The 26,472-nt window shown below is 44.7% G+C and overlaps 1 protein-coding gene across 15 annotated transcripts in view; it reads right to left on the bottom strand.

Moving 5' to 3' along the window:
* LOC117728629 (transducin-like enhancer protein 3-B) overlaps nt 1–8,116 on the bottom strand; it is a 28,763-nt gene extending 20,647 nt beyond the window's left edge. For all 15 annotated transcript variants that reach the window (XM_034529368.1, XM_034529376.1, XM_034529370.1 and 12 more), the window contains exons 1-5: nt 7,624–8,116; nt 6,806–7,052; nt 6,136–6,236; nt 5,878–5,941; nt 4,494–4,538 (exon numbers count right to left, since the gene is read on the bottom strand). In XM_034529368.1, the coding sequence (XP_034385259.1) occupies nt 4,494–4,538; nt 5,878–5,941; nt 6,136–6,236; nt 6,806–6,829 (234 nt within the window). In that variant the 5' untranslated portion in view covers nt 6,830–7,052; nt 7,624–8,116. The remainder of the gene's footprint in view (nt 1–4,493; nt 4,539–5,877; nt 5,942–6,135; nt 6,237–6,805; nt 7,053–7,623) is intronic.
* Nucleotides 8,117–26,472: the final 18,356 nt, after the last annotated feature.

The following is a 26,472-nucleotide window of genomic DNA, read 5'->3' as shown; positions in this document are numbered from 1 at the left end:
GGCTGGATACAATGACACACAGTAGGATTAGAGTGTTTCAGTATCACACCACTTCTCTGGAAATGGCTGCAAGGGGAGCAGCATGGGGCTTGTAGGAAACAGCGGTATGCTGATACACTCGGCTATTAGAGCAGCAACATTTACAAACCCTCACCGCAAACGGATTCCCAAAGAAAGGCATCCATTTGATCATAGAAAAATCACCACTCCAGGGCCTCCATTGGAAGCTTAAAACATTCATGGGATTCAGGTGCACTCTGCTTTTGTTTTTTGCTGCATTGTTTAGTGGGATGTGCTAAAAACACAAACACAGGTTTCTGTAGTAGAGGTTCAATATAAAATGCCAGCTGGCGCACCAGATACTTTGAGAGCGGAGAGCGTTCCCGTTGTTATTTTTTTTTTTTTTAAAGGTTAAATGTTCCAGAACCCTCGACTTCCTCTGAAATTTGTCAAAATATGACTTTGGAGCCAGGAAATAAAAAAACAATGGAACAGACTTCCTAAGCATCAATTTTTTTCTTTTTGTGGCCTCATTATTGACGGCGTGCATTTTACAGCTACACTTTGAGGAGGGCATGACTCGCGCATCAACTGGAGACGCAGTGAAACGAATCGCCGCCTCTATCAGCTTCATCTCGCCGCCCCGCTCTGTTCAGACAAGAGTTCACACATGTTAGCGAGGGCAAATGGGCGCATGGCTTATTTACACGACTTTTTCACAGACATTTGGCAGAGAGGGAGAGAAAAAGAAATACTCATAACACATCAAATCCATTGACACGCAGCACTCTTGCATTACTCCCGCTTCACTTCGGAGGCACTATTTTTCCACAGTGCTTTTAGTGGTGGAGAAGGGCACTGGAAAGAGTTTATCATCACTTAAAGCCACTGAAAACCGAAGCCTTTGAGCCTGCAGAAGCTTTTCACTGCAGCTCCACAATTACAGGTACTCAGGGTTGTCTAGTAGCACCAGAGCCTGGAGAGGCTCCCTCTCCGCTGCAGCCCCTCCGTCAATGGAGCATTGAAAGCCATTTGGGTGTTTGTCGCTTCAGGCATTAGCTCCCAAGTGGAGAGCAGAGTCTCTGACGAGGATTCAATTGGCGAAGTAACCAAGTGGCATATGATGGTAGTGGTGGTAGTGGGTTTTTTGGGGGGGGGGGGGGGGGGGAGCGACAGGAAGAAAGAGGCACTTAGAGGTATCTTGTTCATTACAAATGCATGAAGAATATTTTGCATGTGCATGTCATTCTATTTTTAGCTCATACACAATAAACTGATGTCCTTTTCTGCAGTGACGCATGTGGAAATAAGTAGTTTTCCCAACAGGTTACACCGGATTTCAAAAATCGCCATGTGAACAATATTTTTCATAGATTTTATTCTGAATTATGCACTTCACGTGTACAGACGTCTTTCCTTCCATTTAACTACATCAAGACTAACAACTGGTTGAGTACACACACACACTAATTGTGTTACACTGTTGTACCAGCCTTCTAGCCTGGCTATCAAAATAAAGCATGTCTCACAGCCTCCAATAACCTCGTCAAGCTCCCGAGAGCGAGAGTGTGTGTGTGTGTTCTCGTAGTCAGTTTGTTTTGGCTTAGAGACAGGTCGGCCATCATCACCTTGGCAAACAATTCCAGGAATCCTCTATAAATTATTCATTTGCACAAGATCCTTTTCTCCCTCCCTCTGCTCCTCTTTTCATGCTCTTCCTCCATCCAGGAAACTGACATGACACTCCTTGATAAAGCACTTTCCCCGCTTCCCTCAGTCACTCAACAAGTGAGGAAAAAGGATACATGCATACTACACAAAATGGCTCCCTGAGGTGCAACTAAAGTCGGCAGCCGAATACAATGGCGCGGCGTAGAAACCGTCGATTCCTTTTGCTTTCAATTTACCAAAAAGAGAGAACTGAAAATCAAAATGTACAAGAGATAAACACGGACCGAAACAGAACGGCGGTAGTGAAAAAAAACAAACGAAACGCACGCCACAGAGTCAGCAGGGCATGTTGCTGAGGCAGCCTAATGAGCTGCGCTAATTAAAATCACTTATTGACAGCAAGCGAGGGTGATTACCTCCACCCTGCACTCTTTGCCATCATAAGAGACACTGTCAAAACAAATTACCCCCCAGCAACCGCACAGATCCCTTCGCTAGCAACCATCCAGCTCGGCATCGGGAAAGCTGCGTGTCTGTTGGAACTTCAATTACAGTGTGTTGGGTGTGTGTGTGTGTGTGTGTGTGTTTGTATGTAAAGACACAACGACCGTTACCATGTAAGGGATACAAGTATTTATTTCTACGTGTGTGGCTTGTGCCCATTCCCCTGCTCTTTTTTCTTCTTCAATCCAGCTTTGCAGCGATAACACAAAGTGAGTTTATCATGTCTTTTTTTCACACTGCACTAAATCTTCTACACAAGCGGAGTAATGAGCCTGCCTGCATCCAATAATCCAGCCTCACTCCCTCCCTCCCTACCAATAACAGGGACAGCTAAGAGCTGCCTGTTTAGCTCTCGCTGATGTCATCACAAACACTCACTCACTCACTCACCGGGGAGGGGAGAAGGGAGAGATGGGGCGGGAGGTGGCAGGAATCATGCATTATTCAGAGTGCTCCATCGACTCCACCGGGCTTATTGATAAACAAAGGAGATGCACAGGAGAGGACCAGTCGATTAACCCATTTATCCTGAAGCCTCTCACTCCTTTCCTGTCTCCATCCCCCCCCCTTTGTTTTGTCCACTGCCACCAGCATCCACCCACAACAACCAGCTCCACCCCCAGCCTGCAACCTCCTTGTTGGTGATAAGTGGCTGACAGACAACGCACAAGAACAGGGAGGGGGGCGGGGCTCCAACAGCTAGTTAGTGCGCACACACACACACACGTCTACACCTGATGAATTGTGCAGAGTGCTGCTGCTCCGACTGGGCTACCCTCTCACTGATGCCATTAACCTTCAGGATCTGAGGGCCCATGAAGCCTCCTCCCCCTCCCCCAACCCACCCCCTCTGACAGACTCCAACTCTCATACATCATATCACACAGCTAATGACACAGGGGCCATCCTTCACATCACATCGTTGGGGCAGGGGTACAGAGAGGAGCAAGGAAAAGACATGAGGGCACGAGGAGGGGGTTGAAAAGGAGAATGGAGGAGGCGAAAGGTGACCGAGGGAAACAGAAGGCGACACAGAAATCAAGAGAAAATGGAAATGTAAGTGTAAAAAGATTTCAAAAAGAGGGGCATCTCAAGATAACTGTAATCTGTACTCCTCTTTTCAAGTGAACTGAATAAAAGATTATGCTAATGTCTGTTAATAGAAAAGAAAATGTGGGTTCAACACGGCTGACTAAAAGGCCTTGGGTCAGATCTTTAGCTAAACACTGTTGTTTACAGGTGTAATCTGACTTGTATAGAGGATCCAGGACTGTGGTGTCTGCGGTAGCAGCTGTCTTATCCAAACAGCACCCAGAGTTAAGCAGCCAGACGGCACACTCCTTATCAAGTGGACACATCGACTCGCTTCACACGGAACGCTAGAATTCACACCTCCAGACTCTAGGAGAGAAACTATACCCGCTTTCTGATTCAAAGCAAACCGCAACTAACAACCATTGTCGTCATCATCAGTCATTTATTGATTTCTGATTGATTGTTTAGTCCATAAAACGCCCCCAGAGGTCCCAGAGAGATATCCAATTTACAATAAAAACACAGAATTGCAGCAAATCTCTGAGTGAATAATTGTCTATTTGTTCCTCCATTAATTGTTTTAGCGCTACAAAAAATGTGCACTCAGTGAGAACACTTATCTCGTACAGTGCTGGAAGACATTAAGACGCTAGGCACCCAAGATCAACTGGAAACCAACCAACAAAGAAGCCTGCTGTGAAGCGGTCACCATTTCCAATGCTGAGAGGATTTAAACATATCTCCCCCCCCCCCCCCATTCCCTTCATGCCTCCAGAATACTGAAACAGCTCCTTGGGTGGTGTCAAGGAAACTGCAGATATCTTTGCCCTATTCATCTGTAACAGTCTTTCCACTGCAGCATGATGCCCAGTGCCGTGTGGCAGCTGAACTAATGAGCTTTTAGCCCAGCTGGCACTGGGGAGGCAGACACAGAATAATGCAGGCATATGTGCGCGCGCGCACACACACACACACACACACACACACACACACACACACACACACACACACAACACAAAAAAACACCCTCTCAGACAGTCTGCCAAATACTTCACTTTAATCTTATCAAACCATCCCCATCAGGCAGCGTGCCCTTCGTGTTGTTTAGCCTGTCAGCATTTTCACTACAGGAAGCCAGCATGTGTATGCCTCTTAAAGTCATTTAAGGATGAGGGTAGAGCGTATGGTCAGGTATGCGTGTGTGTTTGTATTCCATAATCACTAGGGGGAAACCACAGCAATGTTTTGGCTGCATACAGATTATCCCTGATATGGCTACATACCTGTTTGTGCATCTCAATGTTGAGCCCATAGGACATCTCGTAGTACTGTGAAACAGAGGAGAGAAAACATGAATACACAGTAACGCTGGCCAACAAAAACATTGTTTAAAATATTTTTCAATGACGCATTCCCTTTTGTACAATGGAGGCCAGGCATGCTTCTCATTGTGAACAAAATAGGAAACCCAAGTTACTTGTGACTTTTCTCTAATGAGGAACAGACAATGCGTTAGTGCAACAGAGCTGTAAAAGAAAATGGTGTTTGACTGGTATGACACTTTTATCCTTCCTCTTAAAAAAAAAGTACCCAAACAATAAAATAGACAGGCTGAAGACTCGTTGTCCGAGGGGCGAGTTATTAAAAACACACCGACATTTAACAAAAGAAGTTGACAGCTTCCACAGCCGACAGATGAGTGGCCGCTGTTCTCACTGCCCGTCTGTGGCTTCAGAAACACAGCAGAACGCCAACAACATCATCGAAAACAACATTATCTGCCGACGATTGCCACAAGATTGTTAGCCCACCAACAGATACAATTTGAGAGACGTTTTAAATGTCACCTCTTCACAGCTCAATAGAAAGCAAGCAACCATATTAGCTTTAAAAATGACCTTAAAACAATGGTCGATTCACTTGTGATTATTCCCAAAAAACTAGACTAAGACGTCACAACGCCATCTTACCCGTTTTGAGTTCCACAAGTACAGCACGAGATGCAAAACAGTGGAACACGTGTAGTTCATTGAACCGAACTATTTGATTATCCTCTGAGATTTTGCATACATTTCCCATATTGTGATACCAAGTAGTGGGGAAAAAACCCACTTTATTTTGGGATGTTGGTTCTAATGAAAATCCCCCCCCCCCACACACACACACACACACAAAGTCTTTTATCTTTACAGTTGTTCTCCCCAAAGGCGAGAAACCCGTGGGTGTGTCACAAGTGTCTGAATGACCCCACGGTTTAACTTGGGTGAGTTAAGAAGTAAAATAAAAATACAGGAAAACCCTCTGATTTACACACAACGCCAGCAGACCAGTCATTAACCCCCAGTGGGTCAGGTTGGGTGTGTTAGGGAGGGGTAGTGGAGGGTCATAAAGAGGACCCCAGAGCCAAAAGAGGAGGGTCGTCACACCTCACAATCAATAGTTGGACATTTAACCCCTGCTAGAGCGTCCACAACCCCCCTCCACACATCCCACCTGCGCCGTCTTATCCAATGAAAACAGAAGTGAGTCAACAATACTGAGCTTGAGCAAATGCTAACGTGGCCTCCGCAAAGCAGCCGGGCTGCAGCACCTGTGACCGTTCACCTGAGGCTTAAGGGAGGATACGGCCGTAAATCAGATTCATGGCTTCACGGCGACTGCTCTTACCATGACATAGTGACGCTGCATCTCCGTCTTTTCATTGGCCAGTTTATCGTACTCCACTTTCAGACTTTAGGAAGAGAAGAGAGCAATAAAAGTTGTCTTTGTAGGTTTGACATTCATTAAAGCACATTCTTGATTTGGGGTATTTAAGCAAAGCAAATGTAGACAGGCAGGAAGCAAAACAAATTGGAACAGGACAGAAGACTCCTCTTCCGTCCATTTCCAGGAAGCCAACCCCGTTTGCAGTAGGCTAGTCATTACCTGTGGTACTGAGCCTGCAGGAACTGAAATTCGTCTTTGATCCTATCACAGGACTCCGCCACAGTGAACTTGAAGCCAGGCTGCCCTGGCTGGTGAGGTGCCTGAAAAATGCAAAGGGAGAAGATACCACAGGTGTAAATAACGCCATCACAGTCGAGACAATAGCCTCATTTTTTTTTTTCTTGGTGAACTGTGGCTTTGTTTTGTCTTCCTCTTTTGATGGTTTGTTATCACATTCCCCAAGAACCGCTTTCACACAACAACATGTTCAGAGACAGGAGGGTCGCTTCATTTGTCCTCAAAGTGACGGTACATGGTGGGCAGAGGATGAAGAGAGAGGGGGTGGTGTGGGGGAGAAAAAAAACACAATAAAAGATGTGGGATTTTAAGCTAAATGTAACTAACAAACATGTAGTGAGACATGAAGTCAGATTACAGCGGGGAGGTGGTGATCTACGTCCCCCCCCGGGTTCAACCAAAACCTCTCATCTGCTCGCCAACACACACGAGCTCCTCTGCTGCCAGAGTGAAGCAGCTCAGCGGCACCGATGCAGACCATAAATAGTAAGGTGTGGATCAGCAGCTCCACTCTGACGAGCTAATTAGGCTACTTTGAAGGGCGGCGAATGTGCATCAATTTACTAAATAGTGACAAAAGGCGGCTACTTACCGGATGCCGGCCTTGTGGATACATGTCGCGTCCTTGTGCACGAGTGAATTCGGCTCTTTTTTTCTTCTTCTTCCTCCTCTCCTTTGCTTCCTTAATCCCGGTGAAGGTGCGGTAAATCACCGCCACCCCCTCCCCTCTGTACGCAGGATGGCGGCGGACAAAGCCCTGTTCCTCGGCTGCGAGTCGCACTCTCGGAGCCCGACCGCTGGATGTATCCCCCCCCCCCTCGTCGGCCTCTTCTTTGTACCTACAAAACACAAAACGAGGTACAGCTGAGGAGCTGAATCACTTTCGCAGCGAGCGACCGCAGCCCAGTTCGGTAGTAAATCGACGAGAGAGTTTAAAGCTTCATTGTGAACTTAATGGACTGGTTTGTAATCTACTCCTTGAGAAAATGACAATGCTTCTTTTTTTTTTTTTAATACTCTTTTATAAAAAAAATTTTTTTAAAAGGCATTTCATATACATTTCATATTTTGTGTCAAAAAATACATACATGTGTCGCCCACGGTTTGCATTAAAAACATGGAAACCTGTCAAATAAATCCCAAAGTTCATACTTTTTGATCACGACCTCGACATCACGAGGCTTTTGTAATTCTCGTGAATGTAACGAGTTGACTTCCACAAAGGGAACAAGAACACACACACACCACACACACGCGCACGCACGCACACACGCACACACACACACCGGGGTTGTTCCGACGGTCCGGGCGAGAAAAACGTAATAATCAGAAAACACACGGCGCTGCTGCCATGAAGCCACAACCCGTCTTGTTAGCGGCTCTCCTCATGTCGCCCTTTTTTTTTTTTACCTTTGTCTGGGTTGATTCCTCCCCTCTCTCTCTCTTCTTCACAGGTAAAAAAAAAAAAATAGTATCCAGAAAACAAAAAGCTTAATATCCTTCACGTGTAACCGTCACCACAGAACGATAACGGCAGGAAATGTCCGTCGCCGTTTTGTATTTTTCTAACACTTCTTCGCCCCTGGAGAGTGCTTTAAAACCCCGGTGAACCCGAGGCGGAGAGCGTCTCTCCGTCCGGTCGGACGTCGGAAACCCCTCGATCGGGACTAGTTGTCGCCCGCATACGACCTCAAAGAGTATTAGATCCAGAAGTAGGACGCGAGTCTTCCTGTAAATCCAAAGATTTGTTCTATTCTTCTTCTTTTTTTGTTGGTGTGGCGAATAAACGGGTTACTTCTTCTGAAAATGTCGGCCGTTGTGAAATCTACCACTAGCTTACTGGTGGGTATACCCAGTTCCTCCGCCGCGCGCTGTACCACACACAGACTGTGCACTGACACGAGGAACCGACTGCCGAGAGAGGGCCGTGCTCTGACCAATGGGGTTCTCCGAAGGAGTTTAGCGTCGGTGGCCAATCAGAGAGCGGTGTACCCCACGTGGGGGTTGTTCAGCGCGCGGGCGTTCTGATAGGGCCCCTCGATATGTGACCTCACCGTCGTCGCCATTTTGAATTTGTAGTGACATTCGGCGCTTTCAACAACTTGTTCAAAACAAAAGGCAATGATTTATATATTAGTGCGCTTCACATTGTGCGGGTTTTACCTTCGAGTTTTATCGCGGAGAAACCGATGCCGATTGGGAGACTTTGTGTTGGTGGAAACAGGAAATAACCCTGCTAATCAAATACAGAATGTTATCCCTCTTTAAAAAATAAAATAATAAAAAACAGCAATGGGCCGTAAATGTAGTATGTGCGATGTGAACAATTGCAAGTCAGACCCTGAACAACAGTCTTAAGTCTGGAAGCAGAAGGCAGAGAAGCCATGAAAAATAGAAATAAGTCTTTTTTTTTTACTATTCCAAGAAAGGTAGAAGCTCATAGAATTTCATTCAAGACCCGAAGTGTGTAGAGGACGTGAACGCCGCTTAATCTACAGCAGTGTCCTTTGAGTGACTTCAATTGATCGACCTATTTCTAACGAGACCTCAAGCATCTACAAGCTTCTCTATCAGCAGCACTAGGTAGGCTACAACACGTCTGCGCGTGAGGATATCAGCCTATCGAGCGTTGCTCACAGAGCCCGGCCCCCACGTGGGTCCGCTTCCTACCTCTTCGCCGCTCTGCAGCCAATGAAGTCGCGGCTGTCTTCCTGCGCGGCATACGATTGGCCAAGGGGTGGAAAAGCTGTCAGTCAAGAGGCAGGGTTGTCAATTAAACCCACGTTGGGTACGGCGCTGACAAATGCCTGTGCTACTCTCCCTCCTGCCTGCGAATAGTGCCTGGAATGGCTGCTTAATTAGCTTCGAATGGCTTTTCCTTTCAGCTCAAACAATCTGTCACTACCATGTGGTAAAAAGAGCCTTGCATAAAACAAAAGCATAAAAAAAAGCCAGTAGGGGCTAAATATCAGTTTGATTCCCCCCCCCACTCCTCTCCTCTCCTCCTCTTCAACCCCTCCTCCATGAAAACATTTGCTGCAAAACAAAGCTATTTACCTCGCTCAAACACAGGCTCGTTTTTCTTGTCTGTTTCTGCGCTTATTATCTTCTAAAATTATTATTAAAAAAAGTGTAATCTTTTGATACGCGTGTATCGACGTCAACAGGGAAACTTCAACTAAACTCTGTGAGGAATATGTCACAGAATGTTGAATTCGTATTTTGCCAGTGGCGCGATAGAAGAAATAAATCGAAAATGTGAATCGTTTGTGAATTTCAGTGCATAACGTGCGCAATGATGAAAATGAAAAATGTATCTCGGTCTGACTTCCTTCTTTAATGCAGGGTGTTTCTAAACTGCAGATATAATAGAACTACTCGGGCACTCGCCGTACACCATGAGACCTCGACTACATTTTATACTATATGTCAAACTAAAAAGTGCCCAAAGCTTAAAGTCCACCAATTTTTTTCAACATAACTGCAGCGAGCATACTGCCAGCTTTAGCTGTTGCTTAGCAACAAATGCATCTCTCCTGCAGATGCTCTGACATGAGTTGGGATAATAACTCGTCGACGGACGGCATGTCCATAAGCTATACATATACTGGGAGACTTTAAAGAAGATGTTCCACACAAAGCTTCCCTCGTGATAATTTATCTGCAGTCCCGGTTCTAATCATCGTTCCTTTCGCAGGAACAGACCGTGAACTGTTTGAGCGACAAATACTTTTTACACTTCTCAAAATCCAAGCTTCCTGGGGGAACTTTATTAGTTCTCCTAGCTACTCGTGACAAGCGCTTATTAGCAATCACCAACAACACCACGCTGTTGATTCCAACGAAGTGATTCTCAAAACCATATTCAATCGGTCGCTTCATTTCTCATTAAATATTTGTATTTTATTTAAAAAGGGACCATGTATATAGTTTATAGCATAAATGTCACCATGTGATGCCCTGTACCAGATAATAGCTTGAAGATACTTTGTATCTGATGCGTCTGTGTAGTCCCTTGAAAGGATGGCTTAATTCTTAAGTGAAATAGTAAGATGCACGACTTTGTAAAGTGACAACAAACAGACATTTTTGGGAGAATTGTCGTTCCTCGAGAGCGAGGACGGTGCTTGGTTTTGGCTCGACTGTTTTCAACATGGTGTCCGGGTCACAAACATCCTCGTTCCACAGATGAACAGCACACTTAAATATGTTTCTGATAACATTTGATTGGAGAAATAGGGTATATATGGTAACAGAATCTAGATGCATATTTAATCATCGCTACCTAGTTTGACAATTGTCAACGCCTTAGACTCCTCTGCTCTGATTGGCTGTTTTTCTTAGTGGATTCCTGCAAATGCTTTAGGCATTAAGAGGAGGCAGAGGAGACAGATTTTATCAGAGAATATATGTACTACTCTCAGGATATATATTTGTTTATTTGATAAGGGACAGTGCACATTAATATAAACATTTCTGTAAATGTGCCAGAGTTAGCCAAGAGGCTATTTTTCATCTGTAGTCCCACGAGGCAGATGTTATATAGTGACAGTTTTAGCAACTTTAGCGTTAACATATGCAGAGATGCTTTACAAATGAGGCTTTTAGTATGTCGTGGCCTCCACAATGTGGAATTAAACAAGAAAGGTTACACAAAAGTTCAAAATGTAATCCAAGCTATAATATGGTGATATATTCTAATCTTTAATATGCTTGATGTATTTTAATTTTTAAAAAAGTATAAAACGTTCATTATCGAGTTATGGAAGACATTTTATCAACTCGTCTTTCTGTAAAAGAAAAAAAAAATATCGCCTGGAAATAATTTCCTCTCTGTCTCTCCGTCGTCTGACCTTTTGACCTTGAACACGTACACACACTTGCAGACTGCATTAGTCCCAGACCGCATGTGTAAGTAAAATGGACCGAGATGAGAACAGATACAAATTCAGGCTCCGTGAGCAATTTCTCTTCTAAACTCTGCGGAGCCTCCGATGTGAAGACCATGGGCCTCGTTGCCCAGAAGCTTTGGAGCTGAAGAGGCTCTTAGAAACGGTCGTAGATCAACGAGTGCCTCCACTCGAAGGAGGTGAAAGGCAACTTGTAGAACAGCCAACTTGTAGAGGGAACCACAAACGACACGTTCCATTTAAATGTTTATAATGTTCCTTTTTTTTTATAGGTCAAGAACAGCCAATGTCCAATTCATTTGCACGACTGATCCGCCAGTTTATGTTTTCTTCCTCTTCTAACCTGGTATGAAATGTCACTTTCCTTCTTCTGAGTTCTGTATATTCTCCATTGACACGCGCACACGGCGAGTCGAATGCAGAAACGATGACGACGGATGACGCGCTCGCTCGTGGAAAGCAGAGGAACCGCCGGCCGTCTCGTTCCGGGTTCAACGGGAGTCGAAAGCGTGACACCGTCCTCGAGCTGCGGGGGGGGGGGGGGGGGGGGGGGGAGGAGTTTAAAGTTTGTTTACTTTCTTGGACCGACGTCCATCATAAACGTGAATCATAAAAGCGCGGCGAGGCGACACCTGTCGACCGCTCGCGCGCCCAAGCTTTGTTTTCATTCAGAAACCATTGCAGCTGAAAGACGTTTCGTTTTTTGTGATGGATGTGTTTTTAATAAATAAACATGCCCGGCAGACAAGTTAAATGTGTAAAGTTACGGTAAAGTGTATTCAGTACTTCAGAACCATGGGAGAGGCGACGTTTAGAGGTTTTTAAGAGCGCACGAGTGGACTTACGCCCTCAAAATGTAAAGAGTGCTAGAAAACATTCATGGCTACCGAGCTCGATCTTTATTGCAAATCGTTGGGTTTTTTTTTTCGTTTCCAGGCGGCGGAACCACAGTCGGTCACACTTCACCTTGTTTGTGTTTATTTCCACCGCCTGCTCCAGTTTCCTCCACAACATGACAGCCAGGTGTTATTAGAGATCAAATTACCCCAAAAAGGTCTGAATGTTTTACGGTGTCTCTATTGGAATCTGGCGACCTGCTCTCGACTATGTGTACCTTCTTGTGTCATGAACAGTTTTAGGGTTTAAAAAAACAAAAACAGAATAAATCATACGGCTTCTTTTTTTTTTGCCACGCTGAAAGGGCCCAAGAAGAGTGGCGATGCCGATAAAACCTCTTCCTCCACCTCAAATATGGGATGTCGCCACGTTTAAAGAGGGAGTAAATTACTAAGTATTTTACGATCACTTGTAAGTCACTTGCCAAGGCGCTATTTCAACCCACTAATTATCGCGTCACTGTACACAAAGATGGCGTTGAGATGGTTTTGGGAAGTTTGTGTCGGGTTTAGAAACGATGAACGACTTCTCACAGCAGCTCTCGCTGCTCTTTACTTTCTACAGGTTTCAGACTCGCACCCATGGCCTTCCGACTTTTTGCTTAGTGCTAAAAACATGCGTGTCATTTTAACATGAATTAAGTATAGTAGAATATCATCTAATGCCCTCAAATGAGCCACCAATCTTTAATTCAGTCAAGTAAAATCCAGAAAAGGTCCAAAGTCCAAAATGAACTCGTGGAAAGCTACCTGAACCTAAAAATCCTAAAAATAAAAAATAAGAGACCAGATCTGAAAGGGACCCAAGAACAGACTGACCCAGCCCAAAGAGATTTGGGATGATACTGATACCAGAACGACACAAAATGACCCTCAAAAAGAACAACACCAGTTAACGAGCTGGTGCCGGCCGAAAAACAGAAGCAATACGTGTCATTTTCCTCTAAATGTCCCCTTTCCCACGCTCCAGCTCGCCATCAAACGCCACATTTTTCCTCCAGTGATGTTATTGACACCTGATCACACGATGGTTCGCTCACTTTGATACACTTTGGTTTTCCGAGATATCGACACACACAAACCTGAGACCTGCGGCGACCTAATGGAGATACTATACCCAGTTCAGGTCCCGGGTCAGATCTCTGTGGGTAAGACCCGTGATGAATACTCTTGTCATGTATTTTTGAACATTAGTATGCCAATTTTTAACGCTGTCCAAAAATCAACTGCGGGCATTTCAACATCATCTTTTATGCCGCATTGCTGGTCAATTGTGCTGCTATTTGACCGTTTGCCGTGCGCTGAGGATCCTGGGATTGGTATGTGTAGGTGCAGTGTAAGGATGTGGGCTATCTGGGAACAGGCAAACACAGCGGCGGTCTCCACGGACCCCGAGACTCTGATTCAAGAACCACATACAAACACACATTATCATACAGCTTCATCTCACACATTGAGGATCGTGATTATGTTTCACACACACACACACACACACACACACACAAAACACACACACACACACACACAGATCCACTTTTCATCCCACTCAATAGAGAGTGGCCCAGATTAGGCAGCAACAAAGAAGGGGGCTTCACCTCTGGGATAAGGGGGGCCAGTCCACCCTTGTAGACCTCTGCACTGTTTATTTGCACTGGAAACCCAGACGCTGTGAATCTCCCACTCTGAGGCACTACACAAATATTGGAGCTATTTGCAGAGGTGGTTTTAATTCTTTACCGAGCAATGATTGGCTCTTTTCACTCCCATCTCGACGAGGGCTCGGCCAATGGATTCTTTCAATCTCTTTCAGCCCCACACACCAGCTCACACCCGCCCCAAAATAAATATACCTGATGAATATTTTCAATGACTTTTAGTGGCCACTGAAGACTCAAATCCCATTTATTCTGCCTGTGGTATCGCATTCTCAGCTCCTCAGCACCGAAACCACAGCACAGCGAACCGATTCTTCTTCCTGCTTCTGCTGTATACAAGGCTCGTGATACTTCTTGAGTGGAGGAACCATGTCCACTCGCCTCCTGGAGGCCTGCAGTGTGAAAACAAGGAGGGGCTGTGCAGAGCAATAAAGCTGTTCTCAACATATTTGGTGTGTGTGTGTGTGTGTGGGAGAGGGCTGTAAATGAAGAGGGATTGCATACTGCTTCAAAGGCTTAGCGTTGATTAGCGCTTTTTCTTCTTGCGTAAGTAGTCTCACCTTTTGTGAAGTTGTTTGATTATCAGCATCCATCAGATTAATTACTTCATCCATTCAACTGTCCGCTCTTTCAGCCATCCCCAGTCATTTATTTTTTTGTGCAAAATGGGGGTCTGTTTCCACCGCGGTCCGGTCGGTGGGATGGTCGCGGCGGCATTGTGAAGCACCCACTGCCTGGGGATTATTGACATGCTTTCACAGGCGGGTTCAGGCCATGAAAGGAGACATTCCTCGCCACAATGGACCCAGTGTGTGTCGCGGGGGCTGCAGACATGAATAGGGCCCCGAAGTGTATCACTGTGACTCGTCAGCCTGTAATCAATGCAAACAAGATGAAAGGGCTTTATCAAAAGAGACAAACCGACATGAGCGGTGTTGGAACAAAAAAAGGTGAAGGCCTTTTGCTTGGCTAAAGTCCATGCATTTGTTTGTCCTGCCGGCGGGTGTATATACAGTGTGTGTGTGTGTGTGTGTGTGCATAGGCCTACACACATGCATGTTTGGAGAAGAAATAGAGGAGCCGAGCAGTTTCCTCCCGCCTACGTAGCATTGTCAAGGTCGAACAGGTGATCCAGCAGAAAACAGGAGTACAAAATATTCTCCAAGTTGCATTTTCATTAATTAACGGAGTGAACCGAGTTACGCGTGAACTGGATTTTGGAAATACAAGAGAGGATGTTGAGGAATTTCCTGTTTTCAATTCCCACCTGGTGATTTTCTGTAATCCCTCCTTGAAAGAGGGCTCGATCCTCCGCAAAGAAAACCTGTGACAGGTAAGCTGTTTAAACACACGGCTGTCTATCAGGGCAAGTCGTTCAGGTACGAAAGGTAAACAAGAGTGAAAAAGACAGGAGGCTCCTCGAAGTGCCGTGACAAATCTTTCCTTTTTTCCCGTCTTTTGCGAAGCTTGGAGACGTTAACACTCGGAGCAGAACCGTTGCCACCTTGTACATTAAAAAGGTAAAAATATGTTCTGATTTATTATAACACCAGCTGTGTCAGTAACCACCTACAACTGGCGTGAACACAAAGAGAATAGTTCAATTATTTAAAGGTTTAAAAGCTCAAATAGTGAAAATAATCATACTTGAATCGTTTGATTTGTGGTCGTACAAGTGTGTTGTTGTATTCTGTGAATCTACCGCATAATATTAAGGACATTTTGAGTATTTGTTGTACACAAAGCGTTCATTTGGAGTTCACAGTGGTTGAAAACCAAAAGCATGATTGTTTTTCAGACTGCTCTGCCGAGCATTAATGAATTAAGAATAGCTCCGCCTCCGGTGCCGCCTGTGATTAATGAGCTCATTTAGTCGGCACTCATCGTGACCCGGTCCACAGGCCGGCCCGGCGTAACGCTCTTTAGCGCGTTGGTGTTATTTTTTGTGATTACCGTCCAAGTGGCTGCTGTAAGAAGCAGGTCAACGAAGTGACCTTCTCCTGTCCTTCAGCTGGAGAGCGAAAGGGAACCTGGCGATGACGGCGACGCCCACTTTGCCTTTACCAAAGTGAATGATGACACGTCTGCTATTATTGTCGCTGCCACCGGTGACCCTGTCTCCTAGAAATATATATATATATATATGTCAGTGGTTAGCAGGTCCGTATTTCAATCAGGGGGTTGGTGGTTCAATCCCCGCCCTAGTCGATGTGTCCTTGAGCAAGACACTTTGTGTTGTTCCCTGTAGCTGTGTCTACAGTGTATGAATGTAACATGATTGTAAGTCGCTTTGGATAAAAGCGTCAGCTAAATGACATGTAATATGATAATATGTAATACATGTAATAATTATATATATATATTTATATATATATATAACTATATATAATATATATAGTTATATATATGACCATAGATTTGATCACTATGAATAATGATTGGATATATTTTCAAAAGTACCTTTAATATAACTGCCGGATGTTAATTAACAACATTTCCTCATTACGTTGACAGAAAACGTAATACGTCCGGCTTTACATCCAGTTGTTAATTAGTCATATTATATAAATCGGTATGGAGACGCTGTTGGGTATAGATATTGTGCTTCAGAGTAAATTTGACCACGATCTTTTACAGTTTGATAATCGATTTTCCTTGGAACTTTGTTCATTATTGGCAGGTTTGCGCTCAACTGCGTGCACTTCTTCTCCCAACGTAAAATCTCTATTAGAAACAAGGGGGGGGGGGGGGGGGGGGGGGGGGGGGAGAGAGAGAGGGGGTGTGTCTACACGTATGTGAGAGAAGCCTGACATCTTAGTGACATTTCAAATGTCTTCTCTATGTAATGATCTTTTTTTCTTTTTCATCAGTCACTCGGCGGGCAACCAGAATCCATTATGGACCAGAGCAAAATATGGTTTCCAAGGGAACAAGCCCCTTCACGCAGTGCCTCAGGACTGTGGGCAAGAAGAGATTTTTGCACTCATAAATACTTCAAAAAGGGAATTGTGTAGCATTTACGTATGCTTATTGAGAGTATGCAATGGTCTGCGTGGCCTTGTGGACCCACTCAGCCTTGCGAGATTAATGGAATGAGGTCAATCACCTGGGAGATTGCAGCCAGGCCATCGATTTCGTGGGTCATCAGATAACACCGGGGCTTGCTGAGCACATGCCCTTCAGCGCGATGCGAAGGCAATCATTTATCCAGATCAATAGCTCTAATTACCGGCTCCGCCCACAGCGATACGATCGTATTGTCTTCGAGGAACTGGAAAGGGGAAGTGCAGTATCACGCCAAAGTGTTGTTCACTGAATTCTAATCAAAGATATTTTTTTTTGCTAATTTCATGTTCACGTGCTTTCATGTTCTAAAAACTATATTCTTCTCGTACCGTCTGACTGGATAAACCTGTATTCACACTCATTTGAGCATTTTCTGAACGGAATTGCGTTGCGAGGCAACAGTTCTGGTCCGCGTTTACTTCCCGTCAGCTGAGGTCTTCTCATCCACTGCAACTGGAAGTAAAGTCGGGCAGTGGTGGATAGAGTAGCTGAAAAAAATATTAAAGCATTGTTACTTAGAGTAGTAGTATTTAAATAAAAATTAAAGTTGATACTGAAAATACACATCGCTTATTACACCAGAGACACCTTACAAAAGGGTCTGAATAAAGGAAAGTAAAAGATTAGGATGACGAGACGATGACGACAAAGCTGAATAGGAGTCCACGCCGACTTGAATCCCGCTCTGTTGCTGCTCCGAACATTATTTGGTGAATACCAGGCCTTTGAGTCACCGTGGTCCAAATATGAAATGTCCGGGATGATTCAGGGGTTCTGGAATCTGAGGATCTGTCACATGTGTGTGTTTGCTAACGTGAGGATGTGAGCTCACGGTCAAACAAACGCACCTATGAAGGAAGCACCCTCACGGGGGGGGGGGGGGGGGGGGGGGCGTCCCAACTCTGGTTCACCGAAACCTGAACCGTGGTTTAAAAAAAGAAGCTGCTGCGCGGGTTACGAGAGAAGTAACCGAGAGATGCTGACAGTCGGTTGCAAAAAACCTGGTATGTGAAAACAAATATCGTTTCACAAGGAACAAAAAAAAAAAAAGAAAAAAGGAAAACGTGTGACAGAGTTACACCTCCGCTCGCTGGTCTGGTTAGAGCTCCTCTCGGTACCACTTGTGCTCGACGTGTCATTAACTCACACTCACACATCCGAGCGGCATCTCGTGTTAATATCTTCAAGCTGTCCACTTAAAAGCAATGCTGTTGTCAGCGTTACGCCCTCCCTCCGTCTGTGCCTCACCTCCGACGTGCTGAGTGCTGCCATCCTGATATCAGGTTTCTCCACACTCGTAGCTCTGCAGTGGTCCACTTATCGCCGAGGCCGGCCCGCTGCCCACTACCCCTCACTTTCTGTCTTTCACTCTCTGGTCAGTCAGTATATATATATATATATATATATATATATATATATATATATATATATATATATATATATATATATATATATATGTCTATAAACACAGGATACTTGTTCCTGGGGGCGGGTCTAATTGCTGGTGTTTGAGACATGCTGTTATTAGATGCTGATGCTTCACGCCATAAACTTTTTGTTTATCTCAGTTCAGTTAACAGTTAATTGGTCCAGCGCCAGACGACCCTAACCCTAACTCACTAACCCTAACTCACTAACCCTAACTCACTAACTCTAACTCACTAACCCTAACTCACTAACCCTAACTCACTAACCCTAACTCACTAACCCTAACTCACTAACTCTAACTCACTAACCCTAACTCACTAACCCTAACTCACTAACCCTAACTCACTAACCCTAACTCACTAACTCTAACTCACTAACCCTAACTCACTAACCCTAACTCACTAACTCTAACTCCCTAACCCTAACTCACTAACCCTAACTCACTAACTCTAACTCACTAACCCTAACTCACTAACCCTAACTCACTAACCCTAACTCACTAACTCTAACTCACTAACCCTAACTCACTAACTCTAACTCACTAACCCTAACTCACTAACCCTAACTCACTAACTCTAACTCCCTAACCCTAACTCACTAACCCTAACTCCCTAACCCTAACTCCATCCATCCATCCATCCATTATCACCCGCTTATCCGGGGTCGGGTCGCGGTGGCAGCAGGTTCAACCCTAACTCACTAACCCTAACTCACTAACCCTAACTCCCTAACCCTAACTCTAACTCACTAACCCTAACTCACTAACCCTAACTTACTAACTCTAACTCACTAACCCTAACTCACTAACCCTAACTTACTAACTCTAACTCACTAACCCTAACTCACTAACCCTAACTCACTAACCCTAACTCCCTAACCGGTTGCTCCACTATCAACGTACAGTTCAATCTTTTTGGTGACTGCTGAGCTTTGTGTGTGGACACACAAACGTTTATTTAGAGTGAGCGCTCAGGCAACCCTCGCTGTGACTAATTTGGGAAGGGGGCTGTCTCGATGGGTCAGAAATAACTTCCTCCTCGCGATGTGATTGGTTGTTACTACGGCTGTCAAGCAAAGTAACTCGCAACTGTGACTAAAGATTGTGGATTTGCAGGAAACCTTGCGTGCAATGTTTGTGTGGATTTGACACTCAAAAGGTGTCGTCGTTGTCTTGAACGCCAATAATATGAATCGGGGATGTCGACGTGGCGGTCTACGGGTTAATTTAACGTGGCCGCCTCCTTTTTTCGTGAATCCATCGTAACCAATGTGAGCTGGACTCGCACCAAGTCCAGCTGTGTCGTTCTCAAGAGTGTTGGGTTAAAGAGTATTATTATATAAATCCATGCGTCATCCGACCGGCTCTTCTGATCTGCGCTTTAAAGAGTTTTGCTAACGACACGTGGCTGATCGACCGGGGCGCCCGTGACCGTGACCAAAAATGCGTCAACGCACTTCAGCAGAAGCCGACAGAGAGAGCAATTTTAAAAAGGCACGACATTAACGACGCGTGACATTTTAAAATGGGAGGAAGCACTTACGTGCCTGTGTGCGTGTGCGTGTGTGCGAATATGTGTGTGTGTTTGTTCGTCACAGGTCTATCAAATTGTGCTGCCCCCGTGCTGGCAGGCCATCGCATCGCAGGCAGATATCCAAACGCATCCCAGCATGCCCGGCAGCTGGCCTCAGGGCCAGTGTAGCCGTTTAGCTGTAATAGTGACTGATTAAAATACCAGTGGCGAGAACCCAAAGCAGTTGTTGACAAGGGATATTAGGCGAAGTGGGGAGTCTAGCCGAGGGGATTTGATGATGCCACCAGGGAAACATGTGCTGGCCCACACAGGAGCGCTCTTTAACACCATAGCATCCAAACAGCTGATAACTTTATGCGAGACACCGGAGCAGGGATACGCCGATCCGCCCCAGCGCCCTTGCAAGAGGAGACTGAATGATGAAGCTCCATGACGACACTGACAACAAACACTCTTACATGATGTGTGTTTTCTTTTTTTTTCTTTTTTATATCGTTTTCTTGGCTGTTTTATCCACCACAGCGAGGTGCTCTGGATTTAAGCGCATCCCGAGTGCCAAACCCAAACTAATCAAGTTCCTCAAAGTTCAAGAGAAGAAACAGTTAAAAGCCACATTAATTAATTAGTTTGCGTCTTATCTGTCACTGTGTCTAATCGCTCAGTTAATTGACTTCCACTGAGCTTTTAGACCCTCCGTACTTCTCATTTGACTCTCGCCGAGGAAGAAAGTAAGAGCAATTGCTACTTAAATCCCTTTTATGTTCCGACAATTTGCAACTGTGTGTTTTTTGAAAGAAACATAACATTGAACATAAGTGACGTTTTCATTTCTATTTTCCCTACAATATTCACAAAAACACAACGAAAGGTAAAGAGTATTTATGGTTATGTTTAGGCAACTAAATGGACTTGGTTGAATATTGAAAAAAGTCAATGGTAACGTAACACTTTACGACTACTTAACCAGTGAACATAGCAATTAAATCATAATTTAGAAGTGTGTGTATTTATATATTCGTGTATTCGGATACAAGCGGCCGAAATGAGCTTCCTCCATAGGGTGGCCGGGCTCAGCCTTAGAGATAGGGTAAGGAGCTCGGACATCAGGGCGGAGCTTGGAGTCGAGTCGCTGCTCCTTCGTGTCGAAAGGAGTCAGCTGAGGTGGTTCGGGCATCTAGTCAGGATGCCTCCTGGACGCCTCCCATTAGAGGTTTTCAGGGCACGTCCAACTGGTAGGAGGCCCCGGGGAAGACCGAGGACACGCTGGAGGGATTATATCTCCCGGCTGGCCTTGGAACGCCTCGGGATCCCCCAGAATGAGCTGGAAAGTGTTGCGGGTGAGAGGGAAGCCTGGGTCGGCCTGCTGAACCTGCTGCCACCGCGACCCGACCCCGGATAAGCGGGTGATAATGGATGGATGGATGTATTTATATATTTTAGGAGACACGGTTAGTTAAAAAAGAAAAGAAAAGCTGTTCTAAAGTTTGGAAGTACTGTATCTAACAGAGTAGAAATGCCATACAAAATGATCTTAAACATGAAAAGCACTAAAGTATAAATGAGTATTTGGTCTTCGGAGGAAATTGAATGCGATGCACTGTGTGACTGTCAGGGAGCTATTAGCACCTTCCAGCATTCCGCCAGAGATCCATTCTCGACGTTTGATTATGTTCGCTGCTCTACAAAGTGCCACCTCGGTGTAATGAGTTGTTCATAATTTGTCACCACTCTGCCTCTTTCAACAAAATAACCTTTTGTTCTGCTTTGCCGTCCACCTCGCTGCACTCTCCCAGGAAAGGCTTTTAGGGACCTCTATTTCAGAGGAGGAACGGCGCACGCTGCGTGGAATAGAAGAAAAAAAAGAAACGCGGAAGACGACGCGTCTCTTCCTTGTATTATTCATGCAGACAAATGCATTTAGCTACAGTCTTTTCAAAGCTAATATTATGTTAATAAGGAGAGGGGGGAAATCATGCGAGATATAGTGCACATCATAAAAGGAACGACTGCGTGCCTACAAACATCAAAAGGACGTCTGTTAATGCACCTTGCTGCCTTTTTTGCTCCCGCGTGCATCATTTGACGGTAATGGTCCATCTCGGCTGATCTGAAGTCAGGGATGCTGCACCAATACGCTCTTCTGAGTACAAATACGCTCTTCTGAGTAGCAGCAGCAGCAGCAGCAGCCGCTAATGCAGGAACAGCCTTTCCGTGCATAATGACGGAGTTGATGCAACAAGACTGGAGCAACACTTTAACGTCGTTTTGCATTCGAAGAGGAGATGCACGCGATGAAGGTGAATGGAGAGACGACACGCACCAGAGGAAATTATGGCAAATTAGTTGTCAGTGTTTTCTGATTGTTTCGGTTCGGTAAAAAAGAAAAACAATGCACTGGAGGTAGTCCAACAAAGGATTTCAGACAACGTCATGACTGCAAGCCAATAATTAAATATGTTTGTGTGACTAAGTTGTCGTCCTGTGGATAAATACTGTTTATCACACAATGTGAAAGCCAGTCTGCCGCTATGTAGGACAAGCTGCTCCTGCTCATGCCACATATCCGTACATATCTATTCGTGCTCTTTCTATAGCGTATATCACAAATCATATATCATCGTTTTATATTGAGGCTCCGTGAAAGTCGGCGTGTACCTGAGAGGAATTTCAATGAAAGTGAACTTGACAATTTGACAGCTTTATTCATAAAATATGAGCAAGATAAGGTTGCTAGTTATATATAGTATGGCATTAATTTATGCATTAGACTGAAGACTTGAACTGCATCTGTTTAGTTGGCAAGCATGGTCGTTATAATTGGGCCATAGGTGAGAGCTGAGCACAACTATATATATAATATATCTGATCATTTAATGGCCACCATGGCAGAAAATATCTGTGTGCATGCGATTAATTACTGATATCTGCCGTTTTAATCGTCTATCGGCTTTTTCCTGCTCCAAACTATTAGTTAAAATATCGGCCTTAAGCCACTATCTGTCAACCATTACCCAGCAGCACTGTTGTATATATTGTATATGCACCTGGATATAAATCCATTCACTATAGTATGAACTGATTTTGAAGTCGCTCTCACGAAGCATGGCATGCCCTTTCCACAATCCCCGGTTTACGCACACCAAATAAACTTTAAACCCTCTTCACACAGGAAGTATCGCTCCTCATTCACTTTCCCATGTTCAGCAGCAACCGGCTCGGGGGAAGGGCGACATATACACAGAGGAACGGCTGATAAGGCATTTACAGTTAACACATTAGTTCAACTCATTTAGTCACAATGTGTTCATGTTCATTAAGATAGAATAAGAAGTAGAGACCCAAAAGTAAGTACCATCACATGACTGAACCACGTTATCACAGTAGTTGTTATTGTTTTTAAAAGATTGTGTGCTTCCACTATCAGGGACATCTATTCACCGCAGCAAACCCTGTCCTCTTATTACTTTACACCAAAAGGATTTCAATGAGTTCTACGCAGTATATAGTTTTTTTTTTAATTTGGGGAACGGTCGCTCCGTATCGTGGTAAACTCTAACCCCCCCCCCCCCCCCCCCCCCCTCCCCCCTCCACTTTTTTAGTGATCCAATCAAATGCCAAGAATTTTATTTGTAAAACCCTCTTGTAACTGTAAAACTCAACTATTCTGTTTTCAATGTGAAATACGTCGCAGCCCAGAAGCTAAAGACGCTCATTGTCGTTTCACCGTGACTTTAACACGACGGACCCTTATTCTTCTAAAGCGATTATGTCTCGGTGTGCTTTTTTATTAACGCGTTATCTGACAAACATAAGACGCGTTCAATCGAGCATTGTTGTATTCCGGTGGACTAATCACATTGGACTAAAACACAGCATCACATTCATGTCACCGTCATCTGTCACGAACACATTGATGTTGATTATTCACCGTGGATGCATGTTGATTAGACGCATAATGGTTCCTTTGCCGTAAAATACACAATTGCGTGCGGTTAGATGTTCCACCGCTGCACCGCGTTGTAACGACATGAATATGCAAAAGAGGAGCTTTCGGTTCAATCAGCAGCAAAGAGCTGTCAAGTAGAGGACATTGTTGCCAGAGGGGCCTCACCAAAATTACAATTAAGCTGTCACAGCCCGAGTCAAGAACACCCTCTTTAAGCCTTTCTCTCATTAATTGGGATTTGGGGAGTACCTGGGTCTCCTTGGTAGCGCGGTTCAAGTGGTTGTTAGTGAGCGGCAGAGCAACTCCTCGAGTTCCATCCTCCGGGCCCCGAGAAGATGAGATTGTTACGAAACGTGATCAACAGCCTCTCAGGGGTCACGATGTGGAGCTTTAGCACCTACAGGAGTATGTACTTTAGTTCATGCTCTTTGTAACATCACTCACAAATGTGTTTTAGAAACCGACTGAAGTGCCTCTTAAACAACAGACGTCTCTCACTCAGAGAGCCTCGCACACCTCATCCAGGGTCAGGCTGTTTCTAAGTGGCTTTGGCAGCTGATGTCTTTATAATATGCAGAAGATAAGTAGCGGAGAAGTGTCTTTATAAATACTGAATAACAAGTCGGAGAGCCGGGCTCTGTGAGGCTGCGTTTTGGGCAGAAGGCTGAATGCGAACGGCTGCACGGCAACATGCTCACAAAGAGTGTTTCAGCGGGTTATAATGTTTATCGTGTTCGCCATATCGGTTTAGTGTGTGTGTGTGTGTGTGTGTGTGTGTAACGTAACATGCTCACATTTCCACTTCACACACAGTACTGCTGGGGCTGATGGGAATGTTAATCTTCTTGGATGTGTACGCTCATAAACGAGCACCGAGCCAATTAACTGGATGAAGAGGGATGGAGATGAATCTCGGTACCAAAACTTCATGGCAACACATCCAATAGCTGTCAGGACATTTGACGAAAAAAGCAAAAAAAAAGCATTCATACTCTGGGCAACATGAACGTCTGCACAAGATTTCACGGGGATTCATGTAACAGTTGTTGAGATATTTCAATCTGGACCAATGCGGAGCATCGAACGACCGACCGACAGACAGACAGACGACGCAGCTGCTGTGGCTAGAAATGGCTCATAAAGACCCTCATAAAACACATATATATATTTATACAGTGGCACATACCAAAGGTCATAGTTTAAGTCTGAATAAAGAGGTGGCGGTTGGAGCAGGAGGAGATTTGGCCGCGCTGCCAAGCGGGTTTTAAACAGCAGTTACAATAGGTCAACAATTAAACCTGCACTAAACCACAGCATCTGCCTCAAAGTCATTAGGATGTGCTCCCACAGATAGCAGTTAATGAGATTAGAGAAGTGCGATCGAGCTTTAAGTAGCTAGCCGAAGTAGCGGGCAGAGGTGAAGACGAGCAAGAGAGTGAGCAGAGTGAGGAAGACGCTTCTCCTGAAACGGTCCTCCAGAGATAACCCCCCCCCCCGACTTTTCACTAAATGCCCCCGAAAAACAAACAACATCTGTTTACATTCAAAGTAAAGCGAGGCAATTATTTCCGTACGGAGCACAAATCAGACACAATTCAAAGTGCTTTACAGAGGCATCAACATATACTTATATACTTAACATGAGACGTTAAGAAAACATGAAGTCCCTTTAAAAAACAAGAAGGCAAGAACCAAGTTATGTATGCAATTTATTAGGAAGCTGCATTAAACAAGAGTGTTTTAAGCCCTGATTTAAAGTCAGATGAAAGAGATATTCAGGAAGCCTGTTCAACAGGTGGGGAGCTGCTGCATTTGGGTTCACCATGGAAACAGTAACCCGGTCCCACATGACCCGAGGTGTCTGGATGCTTCGTGGCATATTTAGGCCCGAGACCATTTCGAGCTTTATAGATGAGTAATAGGGTTTTAAAATCTGTCCTTTGACACTCAGAAAGAAAGCCACCTTACTAACCTTTTTATCGAAAGATAACCAAAACGTATTCATAGTGCGTCCGATCAGTTAACGCGTATGTGTGTCGTTTGGAAGGTCAGGCATTTACTTTAGATTACAGTTGAATAAGATCGTCAGAGATATTATTTGCAACAATTATCTGTAGTTTCAGACTCTAAAATGTGAATTTCTTCGGGCTTTTGAAGGTTATTAAAAGAAAGCAATTCATTTGAATGCCTTCACTTTGGCTCTGGGAAATTGTGACAGGCTTTTTCCCCACTCGTTTCAGACGTTAATTAATCAATAAATTGATTTTAGACTTGACTAGATAACTTTTTATAGATGTCATTTGCTTTATTGGCTCATTTGAATCCCGGCACGCTGCCGGCCAGATGAAACCGTAAAAAGTCGAAGGGAACCCGGAGCTGGAACATACCAGGAACCACTATTTATTATGTCAGATATGTTGTCAAGGGGGCCCGGATAAACCTCCTGGTGGCACCCCCGTGAGTGAAGGTACCGTATTCCTGCGCCTATTCATTCCACATCTGCCTATAGTGCCGAAAACAAAAGGCTATCCGTCTCTGGAGGCTCTCCTGTGAAACATTTCTAAAGTGTCAGTTCCACAACCTCGCTGGAAAAAAAAATAAATAAAAACTCATCCCCCTTTGGCTCCTCCACTGTTCCTCCTCTTGTTATTGCCACACAGAGATATACAACCAAAAGCCCCTCCAGGCACAGGGCTTCACACGAGCCCTTCAATGCTCGGCAACTGACACGGGGGGCCTTGTTAAAAATACCCTCTCGCTTCTTGTAAGAACGCCGCCTCCTTTTCAGCGTTCTACCGTCGACGGGTTACGAGTGGAAAAGCGCAA

This window comes from Cyclopterus lumpus, chromosome 3, assembly GCF_009769545.1.
Source record: "Cyclopterus lumpus isolate fCycLum1 chromosome 3, fCycLum1.pri, whole genome shotgun sequence".
NCBI lineage: Eukaryota > Metazoa > Chordata > Actinopteri > Perciformes > Cyclopteridae > Cyclopterus > Cyclopterus lumpus.
Note: the sequence above shows the minus strand (reverse complement) of the source record. Positions and strands in the feature narration are given on the sequence as shown.